The sequence below is a fragment of the Grammomys surdaster genome, unplaced genomic scaffold (assembly GCF_004785775.1).
Source record: "Grammomys surdaster isolate TR1022 unplaced genomic scaffold, NIH_TR_1.0 126109, whole genome shotgun sequence".
NCBI lineage: Eukaryota > Metazoa > Chordata > Mammalia > Rodentia > Muridae > Grammomys > Grammomys surdaster.
The window spans coordinates 2,426,292-2,453,125 of NW_021620917.1; the positions used below are offsets into that span (position 1 = coordinate 2,426,292).

General features: G+C 50.8%; 1 protein-coding gene across 1 annotated transcript; it reads left to right on the plus strand.

Annotated features, from left to right (window-relative positions):
- The first annotated feature begins 22,974 nt into the window (after positions 1-22,974).
- On the plus strand, positions 22,975-26,576 carry Actb (actin beta). Its single transcript, XM_028755977.1, has 6 exons — positions 22,975-23,072; positions 24,016-24,144; positions 24,232-24,471; positions 24,935-25,373; positions 25,473-25,654; positions 25,781-26,576. Exons 2-6 carry the CDS (start codon positions 24,022-24,024, stop codon positions 25,922-25,924), a joined length of 1,128 nt encoding a protein of 375 aa, XP_028611810.1. The 5' UTR covers positions 22,975-23,072; positions 24,016-24,021; the 3' UTR covers positions 25,925-26,576.
- Positions 26,577-26,834: the final 258 nt, after the last annotated feature.

Here is a 26,834-nt window from a genome sequence, read left to right on the forward strand (position 1 = left end):
TTGCTCTAAAGAGATTAGTGCCCTCTAGCCTAAAGGAAGCAGAAGAGAAAGAGTAGCTCACTCGGTTCAGGCTAGCCATCTTGTTTCTAGTCTCAAGATTCTCTTTCCTTGAGACAGGGTCTCACTGTCGCCCTGGCTGGCTTGGAACTTGGTAAACTGACGGTCCTTGAACTCATGATCCTCCTGCCCCTCTGTCTCCATAGTGCTAGGATTACAGACTTGACAGCCACACCGGGTATGACATTTCCAATCTATGGAAACGTACCTGAAGGAATATAACCATGGTGTCCACAGAGCAACCAATTCTTCCCCGGGGAAAAGCACCGGCAGGATTCGATTCCCAGCATCCACATGGTAGCTCACCACTGTCTGAAGCTCCAGCTCTGGTGCCCTCCTCTGGCATCCACAGACACTGTATGCACATGGTGCACAGACATTCATATAGACAAAACACCCATGCCCATAAAAATAAATATTTTTTTAAAACCCCCAAATCCAAACAGGTCAGTGCCTACCTGGATACAGAACAGGTTCAGGCCAGCCTGGACAACTTATTGAGATCCTGTCTCAACATAAATGGTTAAGAAATTAAAAAATAAGCCATGTATTACGGGGCAGAGGCAGCCAGAGCCTGGTTTACAGGGCTCTTGGAAGGTGGAGGGAGACTGAAGAATCACTTTAGGGGCAGGCTGTACACTGTTCACCCCAGCACTCCAGAGGCAGGTACATTTCTGAGTTTGAAGCCAGCCTGGTTTGTATAGTGAGTTCTAAACCAGCCAAAGCTGCATAGTAAAACCCTGTCTCAAAAACCAAACAAAATCAAGAAAGAGTCCAAGGCCAGCCTGACCTACACAAGATCTTATTTCAAAGAAGTACAGCCTAGAAGTTCAGACGGGAAACACTGGCCTAGCGTGGATGAGGTACCAGCTCCTACCCCTAACACTGGGGGATAAAACCACGGCCAACAACAACAAACAATGCCCTCCTAACCTCTCTATTCAAGCTCCCTCCCTGCTCCAGGGTAACAGCTGCGCCTCCTGGAAGCCCTTCATGCATTCCTAAACCCAGAGTAACGGCTCATTCTTGTGATCCCAGCACTCCGAGGCTGAGGCAGGCTAGCCTGGGCTATACAGAGTGAGACCACCCGCCCCCCACCCCATCCCCACTTTCTCAAACACAAGCCCAGGTGTATGCCTGCGGACCCTCCGCGGTCCCCTCTGCAGGACAGGGGCCAGGCATCGCGGGTCCCCTTAGGGGAATCAAGGCCATTTCGAAAGGCAGGACCACACCTCGCATCCCCTGCGGGCTCCGCTCTCGAAACGGGAAGTCGGCGGAGGAAGTCGCGCGGGCAGCCGCCGGCCGCCGCATGACTAAGTTTGGCGCGACCTGCGCTCCTTGCCTTTTATGGACGACTCGTGGGCAGCGGCCGCGGGCGGGGACCAGAGGGAGGGGACGCCCCAGCCCCCCAACCCTTCCAAACCCTTGTTCCCACTACAACCCAGCTGCTCGCCGCTCTCCCCCATCTGCGAGCCAGGCCCCGCCCTCCTTGAAGTACAGAAAGGGAAACTGAGGCCGTGAGCTTAGATGGAGAGCGGCTCAGGGTCCTGCCTAGTACTTGAAGCCAGAGGCTAGCCAAAGGCCCCAGCTCTCCAGCCCCTTGGCCTGGTTGGATGACTGACATTCCCAAGGGGGGGTGGGGAGGCAGGCAGGGCTGAACTTCTTCTGGGAATTGAACCCAGGGCCTAGAACATTCCACTGAGCTGTAGCCACAGCCTTCCTTTTTCTTTTCTTCTTTTTAAAAGATAGTATTTAGCCGGGCGGTGGTGGCGCACGCCTTTAATCCCAGCACTTGGGAGGCAGAGGCAGGCGGATTTCTGAGTTCGAGGCCAGCCTGGTCTACAGAGTGAGTTCCAGGACAGCCAGGGCTACACAGGGAAACCCTGTCTCGAAAAACAAAAAAAAAAAAAACAAAAATAAAAGATAGTATTTATGGCCAGGTATGGTGACACTGGCCTTCCAGCAACTGGAGAGGCATTGGCAGGCAGATCTCTGTGAGTTCGAAGCCAGCCCAGTCGTAGAAAGTTCCAGGACAGCCAGGGCTACCTAGTGAGACCCTCTCTCTCAAAACCAACAGAACCAACAATAACCAACAACAGCTATTTGCATGTCGTTCTTTTTATTTTATTATTTTTAGACAAGGTCTCACTGTATATTCTTGGCTAGTTGAAATCACAGAGATTTGTCTGCCTCTGTCTCCCCAAGTGCTGGGATTAAAGCCCTGTGCCACACACACCCCTAGCTAAGATTTATTTATTTATTTATTTATTTATTTATTTATTTATTTATTTGGTGGTTGTGGGAGTGGAATCCGGTCTCACTGTGTAGACCTGGCTGGCCTGGGACTCACAGAGATCTGCCTACAGAGCGTGTGGCATAGAGTGGCGGCCGCACCTCCAGCAATTCATTTTATGTTTGACGATGTGTACGGTGTATGTTTGTATGTGGGTATGTGCATGTAACTGTTGGTGCCCTTGGGAGCCAGACACATGCGATCCCCTGGAATTAGAGTCACAGGTAGTTGGGAGCCACCCGACATGGGTGCTGGAAGCCAAACTCAGATCCTCTGCAAGATCACCAAATGCTCCTAACCCCTATCAGTCATTTGTTTTTGAGATCGGGTTTCACGTAGCCCAGGCTACCCTCGAGCTCCCTATGTAGGCAAGGATGACCACTAACTTCTGGTCCTTCTGCCTTCACCTTCCAAGTGCTGGCATTATGGACAGGCATCGTCACATCCAGTTTACTCCACACTGCGCTGAGGCTCTGAGTCCCACATCTCACGCCTGCTAGACCAACACTCTTCCGAGCGAGGTATGTCCCCCACTCTCCAACCCTCTTTACTTTTTATTTTGGGACAGAGCCATGCTGCTAAGTTGACCAGACTGTCCTGGAACTTGTGCCGCGCTCCAGCTTTGACCTTTGGAGTAGTTAGTACAGGGGACCATCAGGCTGGGCTGGAACAGCATGCGGTGAGCTTCCAAGTTTTTATCCTGGCCTTGCTGTGTCTGCCGCCCATTGTCCCAGAGGAGTAGGCTCCTCAAAGGAGACTTGAAGTTTGAGCCTTGGCCGGAAGCACCCCTGATGACAAACAGGGAAACTGAAGCTGTAAGCTTAAGCTGGGTATGGAGAAGTTAAAGCAGGAGGATTGCTGTAAGTTCGAGGCCAGCGTGGACAGCACAGTGAGTTTGAGGTCAGACTCATTTAGAGAAAGACTTGCCTCCAAAAAACACTAGTGGAAGCCAGGCATGGTGGCCCTCACCTATAGGCACACCACTTAGGGGGCGGAGCCAAGAGGAGCAGTGCAGTTTGGGGGCTAGCCTGATCAAGCCTTATCAAGCAGGCGAGCCTGCATCAAGTTCCTGGCTAGCCAGGGCTACATGGCAAGATCTCCACTCAAACAAACAAACAAACAAAAACAAAGACTAATAATGACAAACTCCCAGTTGATCCCAGTGGCACAAGCCTGTCATCTCAGTTGCTACTGAGGCAGGAGGATTGGAAGTTCAAAGCCAGTCACACTTCATGTGACTCTGTCCTGAGAGGAAAAGGGAAGAGAGGCTGGAGGGCTGTTGCTCAGTGTGATGGAGCTCTTGAAAGGCCCTGGGTTCAATGTTCAGCAGGGTGGGGGGAAGGAGAGGGGGAGACGAGAGAGAGCACAAGTGAGCACCCCTGGGGCCCCAGGACATCTTTTGCCTATGACACCTTAATTGCCATGAATCTGTCAGTATTTTCTGCCCAATTTGGGAGGGAGGGAGGGAGGGAGGGAGAGAGAGAGAAAGTGAGAGAGAGAGAGAGAGAGAGAGATCCTCAAGGTCCTGTGCAGTGGGGGCCCAGACAGGGATTTCATGAACCCCAGGTGCTGGGATTGCATCCTGTTTCCCCAGGTTGGCCCACTGCTCCCTGAGGGTAGAGGGGACAGCTGCACTGAAGCTCCCACGCCCCCTCCCTACTCTCCTCCAGAATTTAGCCTTTTAAGGAGAGGAAGTTAGGCCAAGTGGGCTGGGCTAGCTGAGGGGGTGGGGTGGGGACTGGCCTGGGCCTGCAGGGAGCCTGGGCCAGGCTGTGCCGGACAGGGACAGTCAGGGGGGGCTGCCTGGCTTATCTCCAGAACTGAGATAGATAACTACAGGATTCTCAGAAGGCGCCGAGCCAGGCCCGCATGAGCGGGTGGGATAACCATCTGATAAGACAAGAAGTAGTCACCTGCTCCAAAGCCCTGTGACAGGGAGCCAGTGAGTCTAAGCCTAAGCCTTTCAAAGAGGCACTGACAAACTGACAGCAAAAAATCCAGCTGCACCTGGTAGCCGAAGTCTGTTATCTCAGTTACTGAGGCTTGAAAGTTCAAAGCAGGCCTCGGTGACTTAATACGACTCGAGAACTCCCTTTACTGGGGTTCCTCAGTGCACCCCCCAACAGCCTCAGGATTCTCTTCAACTCCTATCAGGAGTCCTCCTTGCCACCCAGCTCCCCTGTCACCCAGTGGAGGCCCAGTGCTGAGACCGCAGAGTACAGGCCCTGGAGGAGGAGTGTGGTGGTCTTGTCCCTGAAGAATGGGCTGTGAGTCCCCGATGGAGACATTGGCATTACTGTCCTGAGTATTCCCTGGAAGGGTACTCATGGACGGCCAGTCACAGACGGCCACGGGATAGCCAGGGTCTCTAGCACTGGACATGTAGCCTCTCCCAAAGTCCCAAGCTATGATTTCTCGGGAGACAGCCTCCACAATCCCACCCCCATGTTCCAACATCCAGAAACTGTCTCAAGGCTGTAGGACTCTGGGCCGGCTTTAATACTGCTGCTGTACCTTGGGGGTCCCCAGGGCTTGTCTGCCCCCCCCCCACCAGTCTAGTCTCAGCCCACTTGGTCTGATTTTGCCAGTGGAACCGTGTTTTGGAGAGATGGTTATTTGTTGTAGGCCAAGCTGATTTCCTTTCTTGAGACAGGTTCTCTGTATTCTTGTCTGATCTGGAACTCACTTGGTAATTCTAGTAGGACTTTAACCCCCAGTTATCCTCCTGCCTCAGCATTTGACTAAGTGGAAAAACCAAAAAACAAAAAAAACAAAAAACAAACAAACAAAAAAACAAAATAAAAATCTGTGCCTGGCTTTTCTGAGTCTCTTAGCAAATACTTGCTTCCTGCCCGCAGGGCCTGAGTGACCGGGATGGGAGGGGGGAAGAGCAAGAAGCGGAGAGCTCAGCCAGAGGCTGGCGCCACACCTGGCGCACCCTCAGGGAAGGGTGACTATCACAAGTGTAGGTAATAGCCTGCAGCCCTAGGATGGCAGGCGGAGGCCACCTTGTGCCCGCACTTTACCCTTCGCTCTCTGCCCTGGGCTCAGGGGCCCCTGGGTGTGGATTATCTATCACCTAACCAGGAAATTTAGCTCATCAGGTGACCCCTGAACACCCTTTACCCTCCTCTCTTTACCCCACCTTTGAGGCAGATGGCCTGAGCTCCTCCCAGGAACCAGCAGTAATCAAACAGCTTGAAATTTCTCAGGTTTTGCTGGCAGCTTTGGGGATGGAATCCAGGAACAAACAAATGCTAGGCAGGGGCTCTACCACTGAGCCACACCCCAGCCCCTCACTGGGGGATTCTAGGCAGGGGCTCCACCACTGAGCCACACCCCAGCCCCTCACTGGGGGATTCTAGGCAGGGGCTCTACCCCTGAGCCACACCCCAGCCCCTCACTGGGGGATTCTAGGCAGGGGCTCTACCCCTGAGCCATACCCCAGCCCTCACTGGGGGATTCTAGTCAGGGGCTCTACCCCTGAGCCCTCTTTTTACTTTTAATTTTGAGACTGGCCTGGGACTCACTGTGTAGCTTTGATCTTCCTGCCTCAGCCTCCCTTGTAGCTGGGACGACAGGCTTGTGCCTCCTGGCCCAGCCCTTGATAACCCTCAGAGGTCTCTGGCCAGCTGCCAGGAGACAGCCACCCCTCAGGCTAGACTCAGTACCTCCTCATCTCATCCAGGAGAGCACAGCCACACCCAGCACCCCAGAGAAGTCCTAGATCTCCATATTGGAGCAAGGTACACACAACCCTGAATTACCTGCATGTTGCCTACCTCTGAGGTTTCCATGGATACTGTTTCAAATTACAAAGCACCAGAAAAAAAAAAAAAAAAAAAAAAAAAAAAAAAAACAAGGTTTCCTGGGGCTCATCACTGGGGGATGCTGTTAACTATGACTCTTGCAGATGACCTGTGTTGGTTTCCAAGAATCCACATGGCTGCTCACATCTGCCTGTAATTCCAGTTCCAGGAAATTGACACCTCGTCTCACCTGTGAGTTCCTGCATACATGTGCTGCACATACACACACTCCGTCACACAACATACATACAAAATGAAATAAGTACATATTTTTTTTTTTTTAAAAAAAAACCTCTTTATTCGATTTATCCATTTCATTTTGTGTGGGAGTGTTTTGCCTGCATGCATGCTTTGGGGGCCCGTGCAAATCAAAGGGGGGGGGCGTAGACTCTCTGGAACTCGATGATTGTGAACCACCATGTGGGAATTGAACCCAGGTCCTCTGCAGAGAAACAACAAATGCTCTTAACCTCTGAGCTGTCTCTCCAGTCCATTCTGTTTTTAAAAAACCCAGGGTTTTTTTTTGTTTGTTTGTTTTATTTGGAGATCTCTTTAGCCGTATTAATCTTCTGATCATTATTATCATTGTTCATTATGATGACCATTTATTTTGCAACCCAGGCTTTTCTTACGCTAAGTCTACCGGACTTTAATGTGTAGCCCTGTTAGGTCCTTATGTTACTCTTACCTATTTACACACTTACTATTGCAGACACGAGCTTGTGTGTGCGCCGACACACATGTAGAAGGCAGAGGACAACTTTCAGATTTCGGTTCTGTCCTTTCACCATGTGGCTTCTGGAGACCCAACTCGGATCATCAGACTTGGCAGCAAGCCAGTGCCTTTACCCACTGGGCTGTTCTCTTGTCCCCGAGGACTTTTTATCAAGTTACCTGTATTCTGAAATGCTGGCTCAGCCTTTTCCTTTCGTCACACACTCTCAGTGGCTTCCCTATTGCCCTTTAAGAACAAAGTCCCAGTTGCAGAGAGCCGGGGCCATCCCAATACCAGAGAAGCAACCTTGCCCCAGGCATTTGGGGACATCAGCAAATCTCCAGGCTGCTACAGCACTTTTTCACCTCCTGGCTGAGTTTCAAAGCCACACTGTGCTAGGTGGCCCTGGGTGGCCCTGGGTGACAGTCTATCCTATGGGTATAAGCTTGTGGGTTCTGGATGACAAGGCACATGTGTGGAGGTCATATTTCAAAAATCAAGTCTCAGCCGGGCAGTAGTGACGCACGCCTTTAATCCCAGCACTTGGGAGGCAGAGGCAGGTGGATTTCTGAGTTCGAGGCCAGCCTGGTCTACAGAGTGAGTTCCAGGACAGCCAGGGCTACACAGAGAAACCCTGTCTCGAAAAACCAAACAAACAAATAAATAAAAACAAAAAGCAAAAAAACAGAGAATCAAGTCTCTTTTTCCATTCTGTGTATCCCAGGCATCAAAACTCAGGACATCAGGCTTTGCGGCAAGTGCTCTAAGTAAGCCTGCCATCTTGTCATTCTGTCTCCCTTCCTTTCTCTGTTCTAGGGCATGGTTCTCAGTTTTCACCGTTTTTTAATTTAGTTTTGATACAGGATCTCATGTAGCCCAGGATAGCCTCAAACTCTCTATGGAAACAAAACTGACCTGGAACTTTTGCTCCTCCTGCCTCTAGCTCCCCAAGGCTAACCTTAGAGTTGTGTGTTGTCACACCTGGTTTGGAGCTTACACTCAGGGCCACTGACTGTTGGGCACAAGCTCTACCCTCTGTCAGGTTCCTCAGGCACCCCAGGAGGCTCTCACCTCTTGTTTTCATCTTTTTTTTTTTCCTAAGACAAGGTTGATTTGTGTAGCTCTAGCTGCCCTGGAACTCACTCTGTAGGCCAGACTGGCCTCAAATTCACAGAGATCCACCTGCCTCTGACTCTCAAGTGCTAGGCTTAAAGGTGTGTGTCTGGCTTGTTTTCAAATTTTTAATTTTGCGCATATGGGTATTTTCCCTTTATGCATGTCTATGCATTGCTTCCTTGCATGGTTGGTGCTTTGCAGAGGCCAGAAGAGGCTGTCTGATGCCCTGAAACTAGAGTTACAGATGGTTTGTGAGCTGCCATGTGGGTGCTGGGAATCGAACCCAGGTCCTCTGGAATCAGAACCCTCACCCTGCTGAGCCCTATCTTCAGCCCCACTTCACTCCTACCCCTATGATCTCCAGAACCCAGGCTGAGTGAAGGCATGGGAGCCTCCACTTCCCTGTCAGATAACGGAATCTCAATTTGAGGTCCAGGATGTCCCCTTAGGGCCAAGAATATAATGTCCCTCTGACCTGCCTTTCCCAAGCTGTGCCCCAGAATTATCAGTATCAAAGAGGATGAGTAGGCAGTGACAGGAGGACTCCCCAACTAACTCCAACAGTAAACCCAGCCCTTGCCTGCCTGGGCTCTTTTTCAGGTGGATATGGACAGCCTGGGTGTTGGTCAACACAAAAGTATGGGGCCCAGTTCACCTTAGGAAAGCCTCTCTAGATACTTCCTAAAGTGTCTACTACCTCAGGAACCAGCAGTTCCCCAACATGCCCTTCTGCCCACCCCTCTTCCAAATCCACTCCTTGGTGGACACCTACTTACAACATAAAGCCCACCCCAAAAGACCCTTGACCTTCGGCAAGGCCCCCTCCCAGCTGCACTGTCCGGGGCTGGCTCCTCCCACATTCTGGGATATCAGACTTCATTGCTTTCCCTGGGGGCCCCTGGAGAGTAAGGCTGGAGTCTGAACTGTGAGTGCTGTGGGTGAGTCACTGACTGCTCACAGAGCTCAGGACTTCCTGTGACACACCCCTGCTCCCTGCTGCCAACATCCGCTGTGTGCTGTAAGCACCAAGCTAACTGAGTCCTTTCCTCCGGGGCCTGTGTGGTATCAGCCATCCCCGTGTCAGACACACTCTCTGCCAGGACAGTGTCACACCCTCCTGAACAGGGACATCTCCCCAGACAGTTACCACACAATGTCCCCGCCTCCCACTTTTGATACCAGACTGAGTCAGCCCTTCCCCCCTCCTTCCCTATCTCTTTTCCTTTTCTTTCCTTTCCCTCCCTCCTTCCCCCTTCCTTCCTTCCTTCCTTCCTTCCTTCCTTCCTTCCTTCCTTCCTTCCTTCCCCCTTCCTTCCTTCCTTCTTTCCTTCCCCCTTCCTTCCTTCCTTCCTTCCTTCCCCCTTCCTTCCTTCCTTCCTTCCTTCCTTCCTTCCTTCCTTCCTCCTTCCTTCCTTCCTCCCTCCCTCCCTCCTTCCTTCCTTCCTTCCTTCCTTCCTTCCTTCCCTCCTCTGTCTTCTTCCTTCCTTCCTTCCCTCCTCTGTCTTTCCAAACCAAAACATACAATAAAAAAGACAAAAGATGCCAGGCAGTGGTGGCACACACCTTTAATTCCAGCACTTGGGAGGCAGAGGCAGGCGGATTTCTGAGTTCAAGATTTGGAGGCTAGCCTGGTCTACAGAGTGAGTTCCAGGACAGCCAGGACTACACAGAGAAACCCTGTCTCGAAAAACCAAAAAAAAAAAAAAAAAGACAAAAGACACAGCCTGGCCAATGGGGAGGCCTACCGTTGGCAGGGGTGGGTGTGACCACCTCAGGAGGGAGCAGCTTCAGTTCTGAAGACACAGGAAGGACAAAGGAGCTTATATCAATTTGTTTTAAATATACAATCATTTCTTGTATTGGTAGTTATGCTTCATACATGTATTAGTGGGTTGTTTTTTTTTTATTTTTAAATTGGTTTTTATGTGTGTGAGTGCTTTGCTTGTGTGTCTGCACCAGCGCTTATATGCCTGGGTGCCTATGGAAGCTGAAAGAAGTCACGGGATCCCCTGGAACTAGAATTGCAGTTGTTTGTGAGCCACTGAGTGGGTGCTGGGAACTGAACCTGTGTCTCTGCAAGAGCAGCCAGAGATCTTTTTGTTTGTTTGTTTTTCAAGACAGGGTTTCCCCTCTGTAGCCCTGGCTGTCGTGGAATGTGCTGCTTTGTAGATCAGATTGGTCTCAAACTCAGAGATCCACCTGCCTCTGCCTCCCGAGTGCTGGGATTGAAGGTGTGCACTGCCACCACCCAGCTATGGCCAGGGTTCTTAGCCACTAAGGGGTGGCATGACAGGACCTCCGCTGGGCTTCCTACTGCTGTGATGAAACACAATCAAGTTGAGGACGAAAGGGTTTATTTGGATTATGCTTCTTCATCGTAGTCTGTCACTGAAAGACGTCAGGACAGAAAGTCAAACAGGGCAAGGGACCTGGAGGCAGTGGCTTGCCCCTCATGGCTTTCTCAGCCTGCTTTCTTGTAGAACTCAGGACCACCAGCTCCGCATGGTACCACCCACCATGGGCTGGGTCCTCCCTCATTAATCAGTAATTAAGAGAACGCCCCATAGGTTTGCCTAGAGCCCGATCTTCTAGAGGCATTTATCAATTGAGGTTCCCTCCTCTCTAATTGAGCCTGTATCTGGTTAACATAAAACTATCCAGCACAGCTGCCCCGGGCCTCTGTATCACACATTAATATAGACTCACAATGTAAAACATTTTATAATGTTAAGTGCTTACATTGTTTACCATTTTTTACATTGTTAAAACACTTACAACTTTAAAAGTCCCACAGTCTTACCAATTAAAATGCTTTAAAAATTCATTCTCTGGTGGTGGTACATAATTTTAACCCAAGCTTCCACTGTCCTAGGGGGCAAAATCTTTACCTTCTGAGATCAGCCAGGCATCCCAGGAGAGCCAGGCATCCCAGGAACATATCTGTCACCTCCGTCCCTTTAAGGTTTCACTGAATCTCACGGTGGATCCTGGCCTTTCAAAGCCACTTCAGGCTTTGTGTCAAGAAAGATTCAACTGGGGCCGGGCAGTGGTGGCGCACGCATTTAATCCCAGCACTTGGGAGACAGAGGCAGGCAGATTTCTGAGTTCAAGGCCAGCCTGGTCTACAGCGTGAGTTCCAGGACAGCCTGGGCTACACAGAGAAACCCTGTCTCGAAAAACAAAACAAAACAAAAAAAAAGAAAGAAAGAAAGGAAGGAAGAAAGAAAGAAAGAAAGGAAGAAAGGAAGAAAGGAAGAAAGGAAGAAAGGAAGAAAGGAAGAAAGAAAGAGAGAGATTCAATTGTGTCACCCACTCATGTCATCTGGATCTGGATATCCTTGGGAAGTGACTCAACCTCTCTGAGCCCACAAGGATCTGTAAGAATCTATTGGGGGGGGGGGGTCATGGTGTTTCCCCACAGTCCCTGAAGAGAGCCCAGGAGAGGCATTGGTGAAAGTGCAGCTAAGCACTCAGGAGGCAGAGACAGGTTACTCTCTTGAGCTCAAGGCCAGTCTGGTCTACAGAGTGAGTTCCAGGAAAACCAGGGCTACAGAAGCAACCTGTCACAAAACAGAACAACAAATAAACAGAAAACAACTGAAAGAAAATTCAGTCTCTCTCCTGGAACTCACTCTGTAGACCAGGCTGGTCTCGAACTCAGAAATTCTCCTGCCTCTGCCTCCCAAATGCTGGGATTAAAGGTATGCGCCACCACTGCCCAGCAAAAAATTTAGTCTCTTAAAAATCCAGAGTCCAGGGACTGGAGAGATGGCTCAGCAGTAAAGAGCACTGATTGTTCTACCAGAGGAACCAGGTTCAAATCCCAGCACTGACATAGCAGTTCACAACTGTCTGTAACTCCAAGATCTGACATCCTCACACAGACATGCACGCAGGCAATGCATATAAGATGGGGGGAAAAATCCAAAGTCTGTAAAACTCCAAAATTTCGTTTAAAAGTTCCAGTGTTTCAACCGTGGGTTCTAATAAAAATAAAATATAAGTTTTATGCTTCCTTACTTCAAGAGCGAACAATCATAGCACAGTCATAATCAAATCAAAACAAAACCAAATTCCAGCATATAAATAAATATCCAACATCTTAGGATCTAGTCATGATCTTCTGGACTCCTCCAAAGGGCTTGGGTCTCTTCTGGGCTCTGTCCTCTGCAGCACACAGCTTGTCCTCCACTCCAGGGCCACTGTTGTTCTTGGTGGCATCCCACGGCGCTAGCCTCTAAAGTGCTGGGGTCTCTGCTGCAACTGGGCTGTGCTTTCACCAATGCCTCTCCTGGGCTCTCTTCAGGGACTGTGGGGAAACACCATGACCACCCCCCCAAATAGATTCTTACAGATCCTTGTGGGTTCAGAGAGGTCAAGTCACTTCCCAAGGATATCCAGACCCAGATGACATGAGTGGGTGACACAGTTGAATCTTTCTTGACACAAAGCCTGAAGTGGTTCACAGGGGGAAAGGCCAGGATCTACCATGAGGTTCAGTGAAACCTTAAAGGGACGGAGGTGACAGATATGTTCCTGGGAGCCTGGCTCTTCTGGGCTTTTGGCCTCTAGTACTGTCTGAAGCTGGCTTGCCACAAATCCCAGTGTGGGTCTGAACTCTTTTCCCAGCCTGGTCCCTTCATGTATCGGTCCCCAGCCTCAGGTGTATTTGTGTCCCATGGCTCTGCTACTCATATGAGTGGTCTGGTACAAGTTGTTTCTTTACTCTCAGCACAGGGGAGGCAGAGGCAAGCATATCTCTGTGAATTTGAGGTCAGCCTGGTCTACATAGTGAGTTTCAGGCCATCCAGAACTAAATAGGGAGACTTTGTCTCAAAAAAGCAAAAACAAACAAACACATCCCAGAAAAGTCAAGATTGAGCTCTGTTAAGCAGTGTACAGTTGTGGTTTTCCTGTGGGCAGTGTATGTAGCATGGAGGTCCCCATATGTCCCCAGCAGTTGGCATGGGGCCGTGCATTCTGGAGGCACAGGAAGCCTAGACAGCTGGGCCCGGCCTGTTATGCATCAGACAGCTCCAGTTCCTGGCTCGGCCAGAAACAGGCTGAGATTTCTGGCTGGGAAAGGCCTAGTTACAAGGTGACCTGCCTGTGGCCGATCGACTTTCCAAACTTGGGTCAGGCCCAGGCCCTGGGGCTACAGGAGCTGGTGCCTGCTGAGCCACCATGAGCCCATTGAACTGGGCCTCAAAAACAATGGCACCCCAAAATCCAGGACTCTGTGAAAGACCTAAAGCCTTGCTATGGTACTGTGCTATGCTCCAGACAATTATGTTCTGGTACATTCTGGCAAAGACTGTGCTGTGTACCTGTGTTTTTGTTTTTTTGTTTTTTTTTTTTTTTTGAAGGAGTGGGTTGAGCTGGGGTTTCTCTGTGTAACCCTGGCTATCCTGGAACTCACTCTGTACACCAGCCTGGCCTTGTACTCACAGACATCTGCCTGCCTCTGTCTCTGCCTCTGGAGTGCTGGGCTTAAAGACATGCGCCACCACCAGGTTTTTGTTTTAAATTTTTTAAAGGAATTTTTGTTGTATTCTGTGTGCATGTTGTTTTGCCTGCATGTGTGTCTGTATGTCCACATGTGTGCCTGACACCCTTAGAGGTTAAAAGAAGGTGTTGGATCTCCCTAGGACTAGAGTTACAGACAATTTTGAGCTACATGTGGGAGCTAAGAATGAAAACCAGTCCTCTGGAAGAGCAGTCAGTGCTCTTAACCACTGAGGCATCTTTCTAGCCACTTCGCCTTGTTTTTTAAAGTTACATTTATTTATGGTGTATATACTTAATATAGCCACAGCATATGGATACAGGTCAGAAGACAGATTGTGAGGGCCTAGGGAATTGAACACAGGTCCTCAAGTTTGGCTGCAAGCACCACGAAGCCATCTTGTTGACCCTGTTTCCATTTTTGTTGTTGTTGCTACTGTTTTTTCCCCCCCACAGGACCTCATGTGGCACATGAAAGTTTGAACACAGGGCCTTTATATGCTAGGTGCGTGCTCTACTACTGAACGAGATCCTTACCTAACCTTACATTCCTGTTTTCTAAGCCAGACATAAGTAGCACAGGCCCTTAGTCACAGCACATGGTGGGAAGAGGCAGACAGACCTCTGGAGTTCAAGGCTTGTCTTGTCTACACAGGGTTCCAGGCTGGCTAAGTCTACAGGGTGAGAACCTGCCTCATCAATTTTTTTAAGTTTAAGATTGTATTAACAGCGTCTGTGATGTGTGCGTGACCATGGACCCGTCAAGGCGAGCCCTTGAAGGTAAGAAGACGGCTTTCAGAAGTTGATTCTCTGCCTCTGCTGTGACTTCCGGCTAGCCAACACAGGCTGCCGGATTTGCTGAATGAGGAATTAGAGCCACTGGGCCACCCGGCTGGCCCCACAGCACTCTCTGTTGTTAATACAATAATTTATTTGAAACAAGATTTCGTGGAACCCGGACTGGCCTGGAACCTGCTATGTAGTTGAAGATGACCTTGTTCCAGGCCTCCTGCCTCTGCCTTCTGAGTAAGGAGGACACAGCACACACACTACGCTTGTTCTACACGAGACTGAGGAACCCAGAGCCTTGTGAATGCTAGGCAAGCACTCCACTGGCTGAGCCACTTCCCAGCCCTTGTTTGTTTGTTTTGAGAGGTGTCTGCAGTCTAGCTTGGCCTGAAACTCACAGCTTAGTCCCATTGGTCCCTGGGCAACCCTGCGTCATTCTTCCAAGTGATTGGCTTAAGACTGAGCCAACATGACTGGTTTACCAGCCCTCTTTATTAATTTACATACTTAAACATTTTTAAAGATGTATTCATTTTATTTTATGTACTTTGCCTACCCATCTATGTGCGTGTACCATACATGTGCCTAGTGCATACTGGGCATCTGATTCTTTGGAACTGGAGTGACAGATGACTGTGGATGCTGGGAACTGAACTCTGACCCTCCCTAAACTACTGTCATCTCTCTGGCCCCTTACTTATTTATTTTAATAGAATAGAATACAATAGAATATATTTATGCCACCACATCCTGCTTGAAAACTTCATACATGTAAACAATGTATTTTGATCATGTGCACCCCAACTTTTCCCTGCAGCTCCCCTCAGGAATCCCCTACTTTTCCCTACCATTTTCACTAGGTATCTGATCCATTCCCCACCCACTACCCACCCTTGTGTTGTTATTTATTTATTTATTTATTTATTTATTTATTTATTTATTATTTTTTTGGGTTTTTCGAGACAGGGTTTCTCTGTGTAGCCCTGGCTGTCCTGGAACTCACTCTGTAGACCAGGCTAGCCTCGAACTCTCAAACTCAGAAATCCACCTGCCTCTGCCTCCCAAGTGCTGGGATTAAAGGTGTGCGCCACCACTGCCTGGCTGTCTTGTTTTTTAGAGACAAGGTTTTATGCAGTCCTGGCTGGCCTGGAGCTTACTGTAAGGACCAGGTTGGCCTGGAATTCACAGAGACCTGCCTGCCTCTGCTTCACAAGTCCTAGTACTCAAGGTGTGTCCTGCTCAGCCGTGCAGCCTGTTGGAACAGCTTATTGGCTGCTTCTGTCCATGTCACTATAGTTGCAAGTTCATGACTACAATGGCCATGTCGGGTCTCTGAATAGTATTATTCCAGAACATTCCAGAACATTCCAGAACATTCCAGAACATTCTAGAACATTCCTCTGCATCCTCCAGCTCTTACATTGTTCTCTTCTCTGGTATGTTCTCTGAGTTTCTGGAGTGGGATTTTGATATAGATGACCCATTTTTAAAAATACCTTATTATTTTCTTTTATTCTGTGTGCATTGATGTTCCTTCTCCCTGTATGTCTGTGTGAGGGTGTCAGATCCCCTAGAGCTGGAATTGCAGACAGTTTTGAACTGCCATGTGGGTGCTGGGAATTGAACCTGGGTCTTTTGGAAGTTCAGTCAGTGCTCTTAACCTCTCTCTGAGCCATCTCTCCAGCCCTGGATGACCCATTTAGGGTTCAGCACTTAATGTTTACTTGATCTTAGCACTAGACTTAGATGAGTCGTCAGTGTGTAACAGCTAAGTACTTGAGAGAGACTTTTCTGGCCAACATTGGGGGCAACATTAACTTATGAGTGTAAGCATAAATATTCAGGAGGGAGCTTGACAATATATCCTTTAATAAAACAACAGTAGCAGATTTCTCCCTAGGGCCTGTGATCTTCGGAGCCATGGGCCTTTGACAAGGTTTACAGTCTAGGCCTACATTCCTTGCTGGTTTCAGATCCAATCAGAAAGCAGTGGTTAGCACCATAGCTTTCATGCCAATGCTACACCAATGAACACATCTTTGGCAGGTCACTGTTGTAGCATGCAGGCTCGGCTGCTGGGTAATACCACTGATGCTCACCCTACCCCACCCTTGTGGCCTACATAGATAGCATCTTCCTCCAGCACCATGAAAGCTAGCCAGAAGAGAGGAATTTTTCAGGTCAGTTCCAGCTGGATTTTTCTATGCTCTGCAACCAAAGACTACTGAGTCTTCAGTAGTAAGGTCCTACAGTTTCGTGCTGGTGGACAACTGAGAATACCAGCTCTTTTGAAATTTTATTTTGCCTGGAGGTGGTGGCACATGCCTTTAATCCCAGCACTTGAGAGGCAGAAGCAGGTGGATTTCTGAGTTTGAGGCCAGCCTGGTCTAGAGAGTGAGTTCCAGGACAGCCAGGGCTACACAGAGAAACCCTGTCTCGGAAAAACCAAACCAAAACAAACAAACAAACAAAAACATACAAAAACAAACAAAAAAAAGAAAATGAAATTTTATTTCATTTGTTTTGAGACAGTGTCTTACTATGTAGCTTTGGCTAGCCTGAACTTCACTAGATAGACTGGCTTCAACCTCATAGAATCTGCTTGTCTCTGCCTCCAGGGTGCTGGGGTTATAGGTGTGTATCACTATGGCCATTTAATTTTTTTTTTTTTAAATAATCTAACCTCCCATTCTCCCAGTCATCGTGCCTCAGCCCCTGGAACAGCTAGCGTGATAGGCTCTGCCACCATATTTGGTCTGACACTATCTCGTTTGCTCATCTAAGGAACCGGGAGATTCCAGCTGACTGGGTAGGGGTGTGGCAAGTTAGGGGTAGCTCCCAGTACCCTGTAGGCTCTCAGCAGGCTGGGTAGGCCAGGAGGGAAGGTATGGGCTGACCCCTAGGGCTCAGCCTGAGTCAGCTGTGACCAGACACACCTACATCTACCCAAGTCTCCCTCCCAGTTCCACTTCCTCCAAGGCTGGCGTCCCTTAGGTAACTACACTTCTCTACTTATGAGGGGCATTTCCAAAAGCTGGAGCAGGCAGAATTTTTATCTATTTATCTTATGGTTTTTAGAGACAGATTCTCACTGTGTAGCTCTGGCTGTCTTGGAACAAGCTGGCCTGGAACTCACAGAGGTCCACCTGCCTCTGCTTCCTCAGTGCTGGGATTAAAGGCGTACACTACCACATTGGTTGTTAAAGCTAAGCCCTCTCTACCAGGAAGGGGCAAGCCCCTCACACTGACCACATGACCCAGCACTGGCTTGACCTTTAGATCTTGGCTTCCTATGTACTCTAAACTGCCTATTTGTTTTATTGTTTGTTTGTTGTACTGGAGATGGAATCCAGAATATTGCATGTGTTAGGGGCCACTCTTTTTTTATTTTTTTGAGACAGGGTTTCTCTGTGTAGCTCTGGCTGTCCTAAAACTCACTTTGTAGACAAGGGTGGCCTCAAAAATCAGAGATTTGCCTGCCTCTGCCTTCTTAGTGCTGGGATTAAACATGTGTACCATCACACCCGTCATGAATTAGTGACTACATTTTGCTGAGCCACATCTCCAGCTCCTCACTGTAAGGACCTAACCAGGCACTCTGCACCGAGCCAGGCCCCCAGCCCCTCACCGAGGGAGTCTAGGCAGGTGTTCTATCATGGCGCCACACTCCTATCCCCACCGCCACCCCAGGAGGATTCTAGGCAAGTGCTCTACTACTGAGTTATTTCTTCCAACTCTCTGAGACAGATTCTTCATGTATCCTTGGCAGACCTTGAACTGGTGAGCACCTTGAATGGGTGTCTGAAACAGCTGGACAATGAGCCAGCTCATTGTCACCCCATAATGCTCTGGTCCACCTGGACAACCAGCAGAGCGAAAGGTCAGCCTCTGGTGACATAGAGCTGGTGGCCACTCCCTTGTAGGTTGTTAATTTGGATCCAGGGATAAGTCCATACCCTCCCTCCATTCCTCTGACTGCCTTTCCACTGAGTATTGGGTAGCATTTCCATCTGGAAGCAAGGAACATGACTGCTGCTTGCCCTAGGACAAGCAGAAAGTCCTCTACTGGTGTGTATGCAGGGGAAGACCCGTAAATTTCTATTCTGTTTCTGAATAAATCATTCTGAATTTGAAAGTCTGGGAACTCCCCAGAAGGGCGGGGCAATTTTTCCTGGTGCCCTAGGGGGCCAAGACAGAAGGTATTTTTTAAAAGGATTTTTCAAAATTCTCCCAAGAACTCTAATAAATTTCCCCATTTTGGTGGAGCTTGCTTCTAATAGCAGTGCTTGGCCATGAGTTTGAGGCCAGGCTGGGCTATTTATTGTATGCGAACTTGCCTTAAAGAAAAGCCAGTGAGATGTCTCAGTGGGTAAAGACGCTTACTACCAAGCCTGAGGATCCCTGGGGACCCACAAAGTGAAGAGACCTGACTCTTCAAGTTGTCACATGTACACTGCCCCAACCCTCCACACACACTCAGAATTTATCATTACCGTATAAACTGAGTGTGGTAGCGTTGCCAGTGATGGGAAGATGAATGGTGGGGGATCAAGAGTTCCAGGTCAGAAGTTAGATGGCTCCGGGCAGTGGTGGCGCACACCTTTAATCCCAGCACTTGGGAGGCAGAGGCAGGCGGATTTCTGAGTTCGAGGCCAGCCTGGTCTACATAGTGAGTTCTAGGACAGCCAGGGCTACACAGAGAAACCCTGTCTCAAAAAACCAAACAAAAAACAAACAAAAAAATGAAATAGAACAACAAAAAACAAGTAAACAAAATCCCTACATTTGTGTGTGTATGGGGGGGGATTGCATAGTGTAGTTTTAATGTGGAGGTCAGAGGGCAACTTGGGGGAGTTGGTTCTCTCCTTCCACCATGTGGTTTCCAGAGATTGAACTTGAAAGCAAGCAAGCACCTTTATCCACTGAGCTACCTAACCAGTCCTAAGTAAAAAGTTTTGATTTCCTTCCTGGAACCAACAAACGCTCTTCTATTTGAGGGCTATCTCAAGGCACATGCTTGCTTTACTTTATTCCCACTGCTCAGAATGGAGCCTGGTAAACCATACTCCCTGCCTTTTGGCTGCCGAGTAGGCAGCAGGTATGGTGACTGTGTAACTCCACAGCTGTTTGGGAGGAAAGGGCCATCGGGTTTGGCCCCAGGCTATTCCTTTTCTGGGTCATCCTACCTGGATCACTTGCTCTCTCTGGGCCTGGAAAGGGCAGCCTGAAGCTGGCCCCAAAGGCTGAGAAGTTAGTCAGCTGGAGGAACCCCACACTCATGGACAAACCTCCTGCATTGGAAAAGCCCTGAGGGAGGCAGGGCTGTGGGAGCATGGGTGAGGAGGCAGGAAGCAGGCATCCTGTAGACGTCTTCTGTGGTACCCTATGGCCAGGGCCTTTGGCTTACCCTCACTGAACCCTGGGAGATAGAAATATGCACTAAGGAGGGGGTGGGGTCAGGAATTCCAACTTTGGAGCAGTCCTTGGACCCAGTCCCCGGGGACATTCCAGAGGCCACTTTACCCAGGGAGGGGCCCTGTGAGGCAGAGGGTAGGCTGTTAGCTCAGGGCCCTGAGTACAGAGCCCTTATGGCTGGATTCTAAAGCACTGGGCACGCTGTCAGTCCTATCTCAGTGTCTGAATCTGTAAAAAGGGAGTATGTTTTCTGGAATGTTCCAGGCCCTCCCTCATTCATTGAGTGCCTTACTGACATCCTGCTGTCCGTAGGGACCCGCCCTCTTGGACAGAGCTCTTGCCTGTGTAACAGGAAGTTCCCCTCTTCCTCAATTTCTCACTTGAAAATGTGCAGCTTAGGGTCTTCCTGGACAGCTGGGCTTGAATGTTCCCAGGAGAAGTGACATGTGGCTTCTGAGAGGAGGATCAGGGAGTGGGCCCTGAATTAGGTTGTAAATATTCTCTTGTCCCAAGGCCTTCCAGGGAAGGGGACCCTTGTGGGGGAAAAATGTACTAAAGCTACAGGTGTCACCCATACACGCGCTGGGCCAGGCTGTGGCTGCCAGCTGGGTGCCTGACAGTGACAGCTCTTTGTGAGGCCAAAGTTCTCTGGAGAAGACTAGCTTCACTTCCTCTGCCTTCCCCTTCCTCCACTTCCTCTTTTCCCCCACCCCCACCTTGTTTTCTGTGCTTACCGTCTCCTGTCTGCACCCCAAACTTAACAGCTCAGGCCCCCTCCACCTCTGCCTGCCGCCTCTCAGGGTCCTCTCCTTTGTCAGGGCTGAGGACACCCAGACGGTCTCTCATTCATTCCACAGAACAGAGTCCCCTCAGTGTGTGTGTGTGGGAGGAAGTGGGGGTTGATGGAGCCCCTCAAAGGGCTGGCTTGTTTTATGTTGTCCGGGCTGGGGGTGGTGCTGAGTTATTAAGACTAGCCTGAATAGGCACCATTGCTGTCATAAGCACACAGGAAGCTGAGGCAGGAAGAGCAGGAGTTTGAGGCCAGCCTGGGCTACATAGGGAGCCACTGTTCAAACAAACAAACAAACAAACAAACAAACAGAAGCTGGGCATGGTGGTATATGTCTATAATCACAACACTCAGGATGTAGAGGCAGGAGGATCAGTTCAAGTCTATACTCCATCCACTACATATCAAGTTTGAGACCAGCCTAGGCTACCTGAGACCCTGCTAAAAACCACCTCCCACCCCCAATTCCCAACAAACCTAAACCACGAGAAATTCTCTCTTTCCCAAGAATGTGAAAGAGAACACTGGAAAATGATCATTGCAGACAAGACAGAACCCTAAGCCAGTGAGACAGACCAGAATTGTTTCAGAGGTCGGGTGGGGCTGAAGTGCCTGCCCCTTAACCAGTCCCAGGACTGAGAGGTGACAAAGTGGCAACACAGGTCCTGCCTGGGAATCTGGTCTGCTCCAACCTAGTAAAGCTGTCTGGTGTCACACAAGAGGTTCTCTCCTCATCCTGCACCCCCATGGTCGATGGCATCTTCTCATCTTCTCCGTTGTACCCCACCAGGGTTCTCCTGGGAACACCCTGGGCTTTCCTTATTGACAGGCAGCACTCGCCCAGCCCCACCCCCACCTGTGAATTGCAGGACTGGCAGGTCCACAGGCAGCTGGCAAGCTGCCCGAGCCACTGAGAGATACAAGGCCAGGGCCAGGGCAGTCCCATCCCCCGGAGGCAGGGAGGGGACAGCCTGGGAAAGTTCTCTCAGGGTTGGTGACTGCAGAAGACTTTTCTCAAGTCTTTTTTTTTTTTTTTTTTTTTGTGAGAAAGATAAAGTAGCTCTGAACCTGGGGGTGTGTTTCCAGTACACAGCATATGCTGGGATGATGGTCACCCTTCCCAGACTGGAGGCCTCTGCAACTTCAAAATGCCCTGCCACCAGCCTAGAACAAGGAAGCTGGCCTGGCCTCCTCACGCAAGGCCACTGTAGTCCATATAAGGATGAAGCCTTCCTTGGTTTCAACACCTACACTTTGTAAGCCTGTGAACACCTACTATGCATGTGCAAAGCCATGGTAGGCCTAGAGCATCTCACCTGAAGCACCCTTCTTGCCTAAATCCAGCTTTCTGTCATTCTGTCACTCTCTCCCAGAAGGTGTGTGTCCTTCTAAGCTAAGCTGAGGGATCCCGTGTGTAGCTATCAGCCGAATAGCTAGCTTGCTGAGCGGAACTCTCCTACTTAGGTGAGGAGAGCAGGGAGTTCTTCTCTCTGGAGGATTTGGGGCTCCAGTGACCACCAACTCTTCCCTGAGCAGTTTGTCACTCCCAGAGTCCCCACCGATGGCAGATGGACTAGCACACAGTTCAGCTGTGGCTGCACATAATAAGAGGACGGATGGTGGGCCCCAGCCCAACGATGCCTGGCAGTCGCCCAGAGCCACTAGCTAACGGCCCAGGCTTAGTCTTGCCTGGGTGTGATCAGGCAGCCTTCCAAAAGAGCCCGACTCCATGAGAAGTTTTACTTGTTCTATTGAGCACAGTTCCTTTCTAGGTCCGGGGCAGGGGATATCTGAGGCATCCTCTTTGGGACACCTCCAGTCACTGGACCACCAGGGCTCACCCTATCCTCGGGAGTATGGCCTTGAGTCTCTTAAGTGGCCAAGATCCTGAAGACCTCTCCAATGCAGAGTTCTGCTTCCAAGTTGTACCCCAACACACCTAGCAAACAGAATCCCAGCAGAAGGCCCCCCAGATCTGGCTTTCTGGCTATTGCTAGCAAGGGGGAGTGACTCTCTGCCCATTCAATCAAGGCCCCGCGTGTTCCTCAAACAAGAAGCCACACAAACAGGGCCCGGGCCTCCATGCTGACCCTCGCCCACTTGGGTGCCCAACATTCACGTGACATCCACACCCAGAGGGTCGTGGGGTGGGTGGGTGACACCCAGAATGCAGGCCTAGTAACCGAGACATTGAATGGGGCAGTGTCCACAAGGGCGGAGGCTATTCCTGTACATCTGGGCCTACGGAGCCAGCACCCATCGCCAAAACTCTTCATCCTCTTCTTCAATCTCGTTTTCTCTCTCGCTTTTTTTTTTCCTTCTTCTTCTTCTTTTTTTTTTTTTTTTGCAAAAGGTGGGGAGAGGGGGTAAAAAAATGCTGCACTGTGCGGCGAGGCCGGTGAGTGAGCGACGCGGAGCCAATCAGCGCCCGCCGTTCCGAAAGTTGCCTTTTATGGCTCGAGTGGCCGCTGCGGCGTCCTATAAAACCCGGCGGCGCAACGCGCAGCCACTGTCGAGTCCGCGTCCACCCGCGAGCACAGCCTTCTTGCAGCTCCTCCGTCGCCGGTCCACACCCGCCACCAGGTAAGCAGGGACGCCGGGCCCAGCGGGCCTCAGCTCTCCCCTGGGCAGGACCTCGCCGCAGGGTCGTGAGGGACACTCAGATCGGACACCGTGGAGGGGTGGAGGGTGGCGCCGGGCCGCGGAGCGGACACTGGCAGAGCCGACTTCCCGCCCAGGGTGTAGACTCTTTGCAGCCGTGTTCCCGCGGTGTAGACACTCGTGGGCTCGCTCCCGCTCGGTGCGCGGGGCTTGGGGACACTAGGGTCGCGGTGTAGCCACACGGAGAGCCTGTGCGGTTTGCGGGTGTTAAGCTGTTTCTGTCCACTTTGAGGGGACACGGTATCGGGAACCAGACGCCACAATCACGCCTTGATGGCCTATGGGTCTTTGTCCAAACCGGTTTGCCCATTCGGCTTGCCGGGCTGACGGGCGCGGCGGGACCGGCTCGGCCGGGTGGGGGCTGGGAAGCCATTGCGCGTGCGCGCTCTAGCACTGGGCTGGCGTGCGCGTGCGCGCTGGGAGGGAACTCTTCCTTTTCCCCCTCTTCCGAGTTAGAGTTGCGCGTGCGTAGTGAGGCTAGGAGCGCGGCCGCCCGGGGTTGGGCAGGGGCGGGGCCGTTGCCCGGAAGGGGCGGGGTCACAGCGGCTGGGGCGCCTGCTCGCGTTTCCTGTTGGGTGTGGTCGCCTCCCGCGCGCGCACTAGCCGCCCGTCGGCGCAGAGTAGGCGGGGCCTGCGCCGGTTTGGGGAGGGGGCGGAGGCCTGGCTTCCTGCCGTGGGTCCGCCTCCGGGCCAGCGTTTGCCTTTTATGGTAATAATGCGGCCGGCCTGCGCTTCCTTTGTCCCCTGAGCTTGGGCGCGCGCCCCCTGGCGGCTCGAGGCCGCGGCGTGCCGGAAGTGGGCCGGGCGGCAGCGGCTGCTCTCGGTGGCCCCACGGTGACCGTAGCCCTCTTTTGTGCCCTTACAGTTCGCCATGGATGACGATATCGCTGCGCTCGTCGTCGACAACGGCTCCGGCATGTGCAAAGCCGGCTTCGCGGGCGACGATGCTCCCCGGGCCGTCTTCCCCTCCATCGTGGGCCGCCCGAGGCACCAGGTAAGCGACCCTTTACTTTGGGAGTGGCGACCCGGGGGTTTTCTTGGTGGACGTTGCCAGGGCTAAGACCGATGTTCCTCTCCGCAGGGTGTGATGGTGGGTATGGGTCAGAAGGACTCCTACGTGGGCGACGAGGCCCAGAGCAAGAGAGGCATCCTGACCTTGAAGTACCCCATTGAACACGGCATTGTCACCAACTGGGACGATATGGAGAAGATCTGGCACCACACCTTCTACAATGAGCTGCGTGTGGCCCCTGAGGAGCATCCTGTGCTGCTCACCGAGGCCCCCCTGAACCCTAAGGCCAACCGTGAAAAGATGACCCAGGTCAGTATCCTGGGTGACCCCCTGTCTTTGGCCAGCTTCTCAGCCACGCCCTGCCCTTTCTCAATTGTCTTTCTTCTGCCGTTCTCCCATAGGACTCTCTTCTATGAGCTGAGTCTCCCTTGGAACTTTGCAGTTTCTGCTCTTTCCCAGATGAGGTCTTTTTTTCCCTCGGTTGCCTTTCTGACTAGGTGTTTTAAGCCCTACAGTGCTGTGGGTGTAGGTACTAACAATGGCTCGTGTGACAAAGCTAATGAGGCTGGTGATAAGTGGCCTTGGAGTGTGTATTCAGTAGATGCACAGTAGGTCTAAGTGGAGCCCCCGTCCTGAGACTCCCAGCACACTTAACTTAGCTGTGTTCTTGCACTCTTTGCATGTCTCGAATCTATCCTTGCTGTCTCACCTGCCCTGAGTATTTCTGTGGCTTTAGAATCTTGACAACAACACTGTATGTTTTTCTCTATAGATCATGTTTGAGACCTTCAACACCCCAGCCATGTACGTAGCCATCCAGGCTGTGCTGTCCCTGTATGCCTCTGGTCGTACCACTGGCATTGTGATGGACTCCGGAGACGGGGTCACCCACACTGTGCCCATCTATGAGGGCTACGCTCTCCCTCATGCCATCCTGCGTCTGGACCTGGCTGGCCGGGACCTGACAGACTACCTCATGAAGATCCTGACCGAGCGTGGCTACAGCTTCACCACCACAGCTGAGAGGGAAATCGTGCGTGACATCAAAGAGAAGCTGTGCTATGTTGCCCTCGACTTCGAGCAGGAGATGGCAACTGCCGCATCCTCCTCTTCCCTGGAGAAGAGCTACGAGCTGCCTGATGGCCAGGTCATCACCATTGGCAACGAGCGGTTCCGATGCCCCGAGGCTCTCTTCCAGCCTTCCTTCTTGGGTGAGTTGAAGTCTAGTCCCTTTTCCACCTGAAGGTGACTGACTCTGGAGGCCACACTCACTATAAGTGAAGTCTGATCTCTCTCACTTTTCCTCTCAGGTATGGAATCCTGTGGCATCCATGAAACTACATTCAATTCCATCATGAAGTGTGACGTCGACATCCGTAAAGACCTCTATGCCAACACAGTGCTGTCTGGCGGCACCACCATGTACCCAGGCATTGCTGACAGGATGCAGAAGGAGATTACTGCTCTGGCTCCTAGCACCATGAAGATCAAGGTGAGCTAAGCATCCTCAGCCTGGACCCATGGTTGGGGCGGGCCCTGTTGCTAGAGCAGCCTCTTGGCTTAAGGGAGAAGCAGCCTCCAGAGAGTGCTCACCATCACTGTGTCTTGCTTTATTCAGATCATTGCTCCCCCTGAGCGCAAGTACTCTGTGTGGATCGGCGGCTCCATCCTGGCCTCACTGTCCACCTTCCAGCAGATGTGGATCAGCAAGCAGGAGTACGATGAGTCCGGCCCCTCCATCGTGCACCGCAAATGCTTCTAGGCGGACTGTTACTGAGCTGCGTTTTACACCCTTTCTTTGACAAAACCTAACTTGCGCAGAAAAAAAAAATACAAGACAACATTGGCATGGCTTTGTTTTGTTCTTTTTTTTTTAATCTTTTTTTAAAAAAAGTTTTTTTTGTTTTGTTTTGGCGCTTTTGACTCAGGATTTAAAAACTGGAACGGTGAAGGCGACAGTAGTCGGTTGGAGCAAACATCCCCCAAAGTTCTACAATGTGGCTGAGGACTTTGATTGTACATTGATTTTTCTTGTTTTTGTTTTTTAATAGTCATTCCAAGTACCCATGAGATAAGTGGTTACAGGAAGTCCCTCACCCTCCCAAAAGCCATCCCCACTCCTAAGAGGAGGATGGCTGAGTCCATGCCCTGAGTCCACACCGGGGAAGGTGACAGCATTGCTTCTGTGTAAATTATGTACTGCAAAAAATTTTTTTAAATCTTCCGCCTTAATACTTCATTTTTGTTTTTAATTTCTGAATGGTCAGCCATCGTGACCCCCCCTTTTTTTGTCCCCCAACTTGATGTATGAAGGCTTTGGTCTCCCTGGGAGTGGGCTGAGGTGTTGAGGCAGCCAGGGCTGGCCTGTACACTGACTTGAGACCATTTTAATAAAAGTGCACACCTTACAAACAGCTTGTGGCTTTGTGGCTTTGCTGGGTGTGGGGAACAGGTTGGATGGGTGTGGAACTCGAGGGGACTCTAGGGTGGGCTGGGCCTTGCCTGATAGTAGCTAAGTGGGAGGGCTATAGTATCATGACCTTATTTAATAAGTTCTCACAAATATCCCACCTCCTGACTGCCTTGAGGGAGGGTGGGGAATTGGGAAGGTACCCTTCCTGAAATTTCCAGGTCCTGGACACCTAGGACAAGTTGGCCTGCATCAACCCTAC

Bases quoted from the DNA above. Each gene is read 5' to 3' on its own strand.
- Actb (XM_028755977.1), top strand. From the start codon at position 24,022: ATGGATGACGATATCGCTGCGCTCGTCGTCGACAACGGCTCCGGCATG. The intron at 24,145-24,231 runs GTAAGCGACCCT...TCCTCTCCGCAG, and splicing joins TGGGCCGCCCGAGGCACCAG to GGTGTGATGGTGGGTATGGG. The intron at 25,374-25,472 runs GTGAGTTGAAGT...TTTTCCTCTCAG, and splicing joins CTTCCAGCCTTCCTTCTTGG to GTATGGAATCCTGTGGCATC.